This window comes from Schistocerca piceifrons, chromosome 5, assembly GCF_021461385.2.
Source record: "Schistocerca piceifrons isolate TAMUIC-IGC-003096 chromosome 5, iqSchPice1.1, whole genome shotgun sequence".
NCBI lineage: Eukaryota > Metazoa > Arthropoda > Insecta > Orthoptera > Acrididae > Schistocerca > Schistocerca piceifrons.
This window is the reverse complement of record NC_060142.1, coordinates 658,947,629-658,957,683: the sequence shown is the minus strand read 5'-3', so window position 1 is coordinate 658,957,683 and position 10,055 is coordinate 658,947,629. Positions and strand designations below refer to the sequence as shown.

At 43.2% G+C, this 10,055-nt stretch overlaps 1 protein-coding gene across 1 annotated transcript; it reads right to left on the bottom strand.

Annotated features, from left to right (window-relative positions):
- Nucleotides 1-1,335: 1,335 nt before the first annotated feature.
- On the bottom strand, nucleotides 1,336-7,884 carry LOC124799180. Its single transcript, XM_047262716.1, has 2 exons — nucleotides 6,577-7,884; nucleotides 1,336-1,368 (listed from the first exon to the last, which is right to left on the bottom strand). Exons 1-2 carry the CDS (start codon nucleotides 7,882-7,884, stop codon nucleotides 1,336-1,338), a joined length of 1,341 nt encoding a protein of 446 aa, XP_047118672.1.
- Nucleotides 7,885-10,055: the final 2,171 nt, after the last annotated feature.

Below are 10,055 nucleotides of genomic sequence, written 5' to 3'. Positions count from 1 at the left end.
AAGTAATACGTTTTTTTCCAACAGGACCGTCAGTTTACGCTCGACGAGTTTTTTGAGGAGCTACTGCAGAGTCGTCTACAGTGAGAAGAGGAAAGCCATACTGCTACGGTGAGTGAAACTTCGATCTGCAGATTTTAGTCTCTAAGTGTATTTCTGGTTTCATGGCCACATCGTAACTTCCTTCAGAACGGTAACCTGCGTTTGCGTTATTTTTCCGACTCTATAATTGTACGTTTTTAATATCACTGAAATGCTGTCAGCTTAGGTACAGAGACAAGCCTACAAAATGCAAAATTCTGTGGTCGAACCGTTAATTCTATTGTACTGAACTGTGGGTGCATATCACGATGCATGTGATATAACGGACCTGTATAACGGTTTTGAATTGTGAGCGGATATGCAGCCTTTTTCGACAGTCTATTATTTCGCCCTACTATTGCTATCTTCTACGTAATGTTAAGAATGAACGTTACAATATGCTTTCCTACCCTTTCTCAGTATGGAGGGAGTTTCAGAATACATTCTTATCTCCTCCCGTCCATGAAAGAATTTTCGATTTTTCAGTATAGTTTCACGTTGATCAACGTATGCTGGTCTTTTGGGTCTGTTCTACTATACTGCATCAAGGTTTACTTTTCTGTCTTATAATTATGCATGACACTCTCAGAATTTCATTTCAACATTGTGGGATCTTCTTTAAGGAAACTCTACGTTTCTGGCATAAGTGGAATACCAACAGTCTCAGTTACCTTGTTTGCTTTATGTGTAAAACGTAGTTCAGTCTAATGGCCAGTACGAAGGTAAAAATATTCTTATATTTGTGACAGCCACCTGCCATTATGATAAAATGATCAGAAGGAACTGTACTCAGGGAACAGGATAAGGCAATCAATCATTGCTAGTAGTTCTCACATTTAAATTCTTATTTATAATACTCAACAATCGTGAGTTGATGAGTAGGGGAGACAGAAACATCCGTTCACTATACCCGTATATGGGACGCAAAACAATTTATAAAATATATCGTCATTGTACTCTTTTAATACGCTTGTGCCAATTGTTACAAACTAGTAACTCCATTTCGTGTCTATTTTAGTCTCAACAATATCGATAAAGAAATCGACCCTATATTAGCCTCGGGTACTACAGCAATTTTGCAGTTTTCCTTACATATATCAACCCACCATAATGTGATCAGGTTTTTAATTCTGAAATTTCAATTTGTCGACAGGTCACCCCAGTGGCCTCCCCGCCAAACCACGGAGGCTCAGCACACCACACCATGCAGCTCTTCATAGCCACCAAATCTTAAGCTGCCTGCTGGGACCGCCCTCGTCAACTCGGCGCCTGGAGAAGGCCGTCTGGCTGCTAAAACATTCCACCACAATACCGTGGCCAATACCAGCTCGAACCAAAGTTGCCGATTCAATAAAACTTCGGCATAATGGGATAATATAGTCTCGTTATTTATTTTAGTTCTATTGAGGTGGCATTATGGTAACACACGGGCCTCGCATTTGAACTGACAGTGGTAGAAGTCAATAATTCGTCCATCAGCATCTATGGTTTCAGTGGTTTCTCTAAGTGGATCAAGGAAACCGCAAGGATGTTTCCCTCGTAATTCGACTCGTACGATTTCCTCCACAATACGAGATCCGTTTGTTATTACTTGTTCTTCTATGGACGTTAGGTCGGAATAATTGATACATCTTTTCTGTATTGCGTAAGAGATTAATTTGAGCAATATATTTCTTTAAAAAAAGGTGTTGTAATATTGGTTCACCAATACAAGCATTTAGAACCCACTGAACTATCCTTTCAAAATCTGCGAAGTAAGTTCGTCAGTAAATTCATTCAAACTAATAACACTTAAAAGAGTAGTGTGTCTAAAATATCTCTGCATCTAGGGACAACAAGTCAGTGCCTGTCATCCCGACTGTTACTTATTAACTCAGTACACCACATGTAATATAACCCTAAACTATGCAGAAACTACACTATAATCAACATTTGACTCTGTCAGGATACATTGTTATCGGCACTCGGTTAGTTGGTTTTCATTAATGCCCCCATACTCGTTCCTGCAAAACTATATGGGTGCAAAATAGAAGGTACGTTGACACCCAAAGCAACTGTTCATAAAAGTAGCATTTGCTACTAGGAAACATAAGTTAAAGCACTCTTAGAGTAATCTAACTGATGCTGCATTTTATTGTACTCCAGCGTTCGAACAATAATTGGTCAGCATGGTGATGCAACTACAGACAAGTAACCGAAACGTTTGTGCTACGAACTCATGGCTCGGCCGTAAGACCTATACACAATCACAGAGCGAGCGTGACCATTACCGCTTATAGCACGGAAATCGCTTCTTATTACGTTCCCTTTCCCCTGTCATTTCTAATGCTTTACCTTTCACTTTGAGCATTGTAGTAGTGTCAGAGAAGAAACGTCTGTAGCAGGAGACTCATTTTTACTTTTTCATTCCATATCCCCGAAAGTAATTGTTGTGGGTTGGCAGGAGAGCCAACACCGGGTTACAAGAGGAAGCCGAAAGGCACGCGTTTTTGCTCACGCAGGCTGGCATGAGGTCTGGAACAGGACAAGGAAATTAGACTTTAGAAAAAAACGGACGTAGCTGGTGGAATACTTAACTTTAATCCATTAATGGTGAACGTCGGTCTGACTGTACATGAATCACAAGATCAATAGCAACTGATAATGGCGCCTTGCTAGGTCGTAGCAAATGACGTAGCTGAAGCCTATGCTAACTATCGTTTCGGCAAATGAGAGCGTATTTTGTCAGTGAACCATCGCTAGCAAAGTCGGTTGTACAACTGGGGCGAGTGCTAGGAAGTCTCTCCAGACCTGCCGTGTGGCGGCGCTCGGTCTGCAATCACTGATAGCGGCGACAAGCGGGTCCGACGTATACTAACGGACCGCGGCCGATTTAAAAGGCTACCACCAAGCAAGTGTGGTGACACCACAGTAATGAGTTGGTGCACGTCTCACAGAAAGTTGCAAATATCAAATGAGGTGGGGAAATGAATATGCAATCGATCTGCGCAAGCTCAGTGAATAAGTGGATCAATATTAATCACAAGGGAGTTGCACGTTCGATGTATTGACATTGACCCACGCACCTTTTCCCATATTCTAAGTAAAAAAGTATTGATGAAAATACTTCATTCCATGATCCAAAAGGAAAAGAGAAAAGAAACAAAAACATTGATCTCCACAGTTCCTCCCATCACTTAATTAAAAACATTGATCCACTTACTGAGTGTGCTCACACAGATCGATTGCGTAGTAATAGGAAGCACAGAAATATTTCACTATGTTTTCTTGTATATCATGAGTTGTGACGCTGTCCTTGGTTTGCTGATACTAGCACAGTTTCAATAGCTACGACTCAAATAAGGAGATAATAAATCTATAATCCACTTGTACGGCAATGCTTTGCCCTTTCTTCCGAAAGTATTTCTTCGAAACACGTTGTCTGCCTGCTGGTCTCTCATTGGCTGTGTAACATGAATAGCCGGCCGCGGTGGTCTCGCGGTTAAGGCGCTCAGTCCGGAACCGCGCGATGCTACGGTCGCAGGTTCGAATCCTGCCTCGGGCATGGATGTGTGTGATGTCCTTAGGTTAGTTAGGTTTAAGTAGTTCTAAGTTCTAGGGGACTGATGACCACAGAAGGTAAGTCCCATAGTGCTCAGAGCCATTTGAACCATTTGTAACATGAATAGTTCACACGCCTTCTTTTCCTCTCATAGTACATCACGGCAAGCACTGGCAACATTCCTGCTTGAAACACTTAAGTACAGCACTTGACCTATTCTAAACTGTTCCTGAAATATCAGTCGACGTATATAACTCAAAACTAGTCACCAGTACAAAGAGCAGAAACTGATACCAATACAGAGAGCCAAAAATTGATGCCAATACATACGACCTAAAGTCGCTGAAATTGTCGGAACGCGGTAACAAGAACATTTGGGATTACTGCACGTTTAGATTCCACACGTCTACGTTGGCCTATGACGTTATATCGGGGATATAAAGCGTACCATATTTATTATGACAACCACAGATTTAATAGCAGGCCTCTGGTGTACTCTAAGATTACTACCACAAGATAGACCATTATGGTCACAATCGAACATAAGAAAGATGCAAAATATTTCAGTCAGTTAATGAAATGAAACTAATGAGACAACCATAGGAATTAGGGTGCTCTAGGCGGGTCAAACTAAAAATACTACAGTAAGACTACCATCACTCCAAGAGAGCCACATAATCGAAAAATAACTCCTTTTAATAATAGTAGGAACTTTGAAATGACAGATATTGAGGTAATCGATTGCGGAATAGAAAATGAACTACAACTACAGTCGTATGCCTTCTTACACAGGAATATGCACCAAGATTTACGCAAAAACAGTAACTTACGTTAATTTGGAAACCACTAGTCCACACAGTAAAGTACACAGGTATGGATAACTGCATTGCAGAAGCACGTGAAACAAATAAATAAATAAATAAAGTTACTGTGTATCAGGCAAATGCTGCTGCTGCCATCGCTACTGGCGCGTCCACTCGGCTCGGCGTCTGTTATCCCGCAAGTACTTCCAAACGACTCCAGTTTCTTCTCGCTTCGCACACCCATTTTTGTTGCATCGGAGTGTGTTATATGTGTATCATATTTCTCTGTTTTCTATTCCCGTAAATACATTGGCATCAAGTGATTGATCCTTGAAGCACCTCTGCTAATAGGTCCCACATAGTATTTAATTCCTTAAATGACATTTCTCATTTATGTAACTATATGTACGTGATTTCAGTGTCTTGTCTTCACTATGTCTGCCACTGGAACTGCAAATAGCAGGGTGCCCTTCTCGACTACCGTCGTTAGTTACATGTAACATGCCCACAACCTGTCGTCGGCTGATACTCGTATCCGAGTTTTCATTTCTCTCCTGAGATTTCCTTTGTCACGGTTCAGGCGTGGAAGTGTCGTTGATGGCTTAGCAATCCAATCCTAGCGTGGAACAGGCGGCCACAGACATTACAGCTGATGGAAGGTGGAGGACGTGGCTGAGCCTGGAGGAGTTTACGTCTCTGGCGTTTGTCATTCTCCATTCTTCGACGTTCCAGCTCAAAGTTTTGAAGAGCATTTGAGGTAACTGAGCGCCAGCGACTTCGCTCTTCTGCCATTGTGGACCAGTTACTCGGATCGATGTTCAAATTTTTCAGATTTTTCTTGTACTGATCCTTATAACGTTTGAGAGGGGCACCTCGTGGCCTTTTACCTGTGCTCACTTCGCTGTACAGCATTTGGCGTGGAAGTCTGTCATTTTTCATCCGCTGGACATGTCCGACCCATCTGAGTTGATGCCCAATGATAAGAGCTTCCATGCTATGCATTTTTGCTTTCTCTAGAACAGCCGTGTTGGATATGAAGTCATCCCATTTCAGATTCATGATATATCTTAGCTTCTGTTGGTTGAAGCGTTCTAGTTTCTTCAGATCGCAGCGATATAACGTCCAGGTTTCGCAACCATATAGCAGGGTGGAAATGACTACAGCTTTGTACACCATCAGTTTGGTGTACAGTGTTAGGTCTTTATTCAGGAAGACACGCTTTGTAAGACGACCAACAGCTACATGTGCAGCACGTAATCTATTCTCCACATCTTTTCCAGATGAGCAGTTGGATGACAGTATGCTTCCCAGGTAGAGGAAATGGTCCACTTGTTCCAAGTGTGTATCATAGATGGATATGCTGAAGTCAGGAACGGAGGAGCCGGGAGTTGGCTGCGCCATCACCTTTGTCTTTGGAATATTGATGGAGAGACCAAATCGTTCGTGCGCCCTGCTGAAGGAATCAACTGACAGCTGCAACTCTGCAGGTGAATGAGCTGGAGAGGCATTGTCATCAGCATACTGCAGCTCTGTCACACGAGTGGTACTGGTGAACCTTTTTGAATGGAGTCTGGACTGGTTGAATAATCCTCCATCAAACCTGTACTTTAGTTCTATTCCTGCATTGTTTACGGTTGTCTCGTAAAGCATAGCTGCCAGATACAATGCAAATAATGTTGGTGCAAGAACGCATCCTTGTTTAAGCCCACTTGTTATTGGGAATTCACCAGTCATTTCATTCTGGCAGAGGACCTGTCCAGTCATATCAACGTGGAGAGCTTCAATCAGGTCAACAAAATGTTCAGGGCAGCCGAAGCGTTTTAAGACCATCCACATGGCTTCTCTGGGAACTGTATCAAAGGCCTTTTCTAGATCGTAGAAAACAAGTAGTAAAGGCTTTCGCTATTCTATGCACTTCTCCTGTAGTTGTCGTGCACAGAAGATCATGTCAATTGTCCCTCTTGAAGGTCGAAACCCGTATTGAGACTCAGGTAGTATAGTCTCTGAAAGTGTCTGGAGGCGATTTAAAAGGATTCTTGCAAAAATTTTTCCAGTGACAGAGAGTAGAGATATTCCCCGGTAGTTACCACAGACGCTTCTGTCGCCCTTTTTGAAGATGGTGACAATTGTGGAGTTCTTCAAGTCAGCTGGTACCTTGCGGGTTTCCCACATTAATATAATAAGTGAGAAGAGTCTAGTTTTTAGAGGCAAGCCGCCACCCTCAATAAGCTCCATCGGGATGCTGTCAGGTCCAGGAGCCTTCCCAGGTTTCACACTCTTGAGTGCCTTGCAAAATTCTTGAAAAGTTGGAGGATCAGCCAGCCAGGGTTTTGGAGGGTGCTGTGGGACATTTTTGAGAAAATCTCCAGCGGCAGTAGAAGGGCTGTTTAACAGTGAGCTGAAGTGCTCTTTCCAACGATTTAAGATGTCCTGACTTTCAGTAAGAATGGTGGAGTTGTCAGCAGCTTTCAGTGCTCCTGATGAGGATCGGATAGGTCCATACAGCTCTTTAATACCAGCGTAAAAGCCACGCAGGTTCCTTGCATCAGAAAGATTTAGGAGTTCTGTGGCTTTCTGTTGCCACCATTTGTTCTTGATTACTCGTATTTCACTTTGACATTTCTGCTTGAGTTCTTGAAAGTGTGCTTTCTTTTCTGCGCAGGATGGATCTTGAGCAAGGGATAGGTAAGCATCCCGCTTTGCATTGATGATAGCTTGGATTTCTCCGTGGTTGTCATCAAACCAGTCACTTCTTTTCCGTGCACTACAACCAACAACATTCTCAGCAGTTTCTTTGATGATGTTCTTTAATGTGGTCCATTCTTGTTCGGCGTCATCTGTGGTTGCTGGAGCTTTGCTAAGTTGTTCAGACAGTATGTCTTGGAAGTGTGAGCGAACGTTTCTGTTGTTCAGGTTGCTAATGTTGAATTTTCTGCGTGGTGGGTTTGAAAAGTGGGATCGTGGCTTGCGATCCTTTGGTACTCTCAAACGGCTGACTAAAAGTCTATGGTCCGTCCAGCACTCATCGATGTTTAGTGCTGCTTTTGTGATGAGAATGTCTTTCTTGTCACGCTGTCGCGTAATAACGTAGTCTATAAGATGCCAATGTTTGGAGCGTGGGTGCATCCATGTGGTCTTATAGCGGTTACGCAAACGGAATTGGGTATTGGAGATGAAAAGCTCGTGCTCAGCACATAGACCAAGAAGTAGCAACCCATTTGCATTGCAGTTTCCCACCCCTTGTTTACCCATGACATCTCTCCAAAAACGGTTGTCCCTTCCCACTCTGGCATTGAAATCACCAAGTAAAATTAATTTATCTTGGATGGGTATTTTAGAGAGAGTACTGTTCAGTTGGTGGTAGAACTGATTCTTTGTGATATCATCACTGTCTAAAGTAGGAGCATATGCAGAGACGAAGGTGATGAATCTGTCTGAACCAATGGGTACTCTAAGAGTCATCAGTCTTTCATTAATTGCGACAGGTGTAAGTCGAAGATCTTTCACTATTTTCGTTTTTACGGCAAATCCTGCACCATGGATGCGTGGTTCTCCTGCATCCTTTCCCTTCCAGAAGATGGTGTACCCTGAACGTACCTCACTAATGTGTCCCTCACCTGAGAGTCTTGTCTCATTCAAGGCAGCTATGTCTATATCTAGACGGGCTAGTTCTTGGGTGATAAGAGCGGTTCTTCTCTCTGGTCTGTAATTGTTCACGTCCAGGAGGGTCCTGACATTCCATGTCCCTATTGTCATAATCATTTCATTCTTCTTTTGTTTACGTCCGCAGTATAGGGAGTGACCTACTGGGTGCGGATTCCCAGCCCGGTTCAAGTGTGACTTCCGATGTTTAGCCCACATTTTCTAGGGCCTTCCCCATTCAGGGTGGGCAGCGGTCATCCTAAATAGGCCTGCCCAGTCGCAGATGCAGGACCTGATTCCCGAGTAGTCACACGGGTTCTCAGGAAGGCGACCATCACACACCTGCCGCCAGTGTGCAGGTCCAGACTAGTAGCTTCCAGCCTCACTCGGAGCCTGCTACCATCGTCCTTATCCCATCGCCATTGGTCTTTAGAGAAAATGACTGGAGAAATTGCCATTTGCGTGAATTTCTTTAAGGTGGATTACAGCTTGCGAGGAAGTGACCCACACTATGATTCTGGAACAACTCATCACGGTACATATGTATGTGACATGTCACTTCCGGTACCAGAACTGCAACGAACTGCCGCGAGCTCAATGATGGCTGAGCGGCGCCTTTACAGCCAGTTCGTCTGGCATGACCTCTTCCGCCTCCACGATCTTTGAGAACCTGGGATATAAGATTCTTCTTCCGCTCGCTTCGACGTTGGGTCGAAGGGTAGATAATAGATACGAGAGAGGAAAGTGAAAGACACCCTTGGGCCTCGGAAACCTAATACCGTTGGGGTCGAAGAAACCAAGAGTTGGCCGAGGGGGGCCGGATAGGAAAGGAAACAGGAGAAGCCTGACACAAGTAAGTGGAAGTAATGCCAGGCTTAGCTAAGGGCCCGTGTGGTTGCCACCCACATACTCCCAAGACGGGAGCCCCCTGCGGGACTACAACCTGTATATCATCGATATAGACGTTTAGTAGTTTATTAATTAACCGTGGTGAGATAGGATAGAATTTATTGGAAGATTAAAGTGAGATAAAAGTAATAGAAGGCATTTCTAACTCGTACGAGAGCGTGCTGAAAAGCAGTGCTTGAGGATTTCTCATGGAAATATTCCTATATATTTTTAAATTAAACGTTATTAATATTTTACAGCTTTGTTCTTCATGTCTATACATTTATTTTTCAAATTGTCATCCTCATGACGAACACATTTCTCCCAAAGAGAGATCAGTTTTTTGCTACCGTCACTGTAGTATGTTATGTCTGTTCACCGAGTCACGTCACCTCTGCTTGCACCGCTTCGTCACTACACAGGTTGGGGATGTCGAGGGTTTTCTGTAAGTTATGGGAACAGATGAAAATCGGATGGGGCCAAGTGGGGACTGTATGCAGGATGATCGATGACAGGGAGCCCAAGGCGTCAAATTGCTGCAGACGTCACAGCGGTTGCGTTTGGTTTGGCATTGCCATGCTGAAACAGAGGTTGCTCTTGTTTCGACTAAGTCCTGGAATTCGACGTTCGATTACAGCATTCTGTTTCTCAGCACAGATGTAGTCCCGTTACACAGCGCCATTTAACTCGCTACGATTTGGAGACCTCTAGTGGCAGGGGGTTGCGAATATGTATAACTGAAGAATAAAAACGCATAATGTTAATAACATTTGTTATATTTAAGAAGCCGCAAGAGTTTTCACATTAAAAATTCGGAGGTACCACGTCCTTGAATTTAGAAACCTGTACTTCATTTCTTGTTCACGAACTATTCGCATTTTCTGAAGCCGTTATTTACGTATATGGTGTCGTTTTAAGCGTGTTATTTAACCAAGCAATTGCCATTATTAGTAGTGAAGGACACTGCTGGGGTGTTTTATACTCTCGGTCTGTTGTAACTGTTTTGTGACGAACGAAATCTGTAAAAGTAGTGCGGCGTCGTGTGTTTAATTACGTATCATTGAAATTAGTTAACTAACTAATACCGAGAATATTCTGAGTTA

Coding starts and splice junctions, on each gene's coding strand:
- LOC124799180 (XM_047262716.1), bottom strand. CDS start 7,884: ATGACTCTTAGAGTACCCATTGGTTCAGACAGATTCATCACCTTCGTC. Junction 1,369..6,576: donor TAATGTGGGAAACCCGCAAG/GTACCAGCTGAC, acceptor GGAATGTTTTAG/CAGCCAGACGGCCTTCTCCA.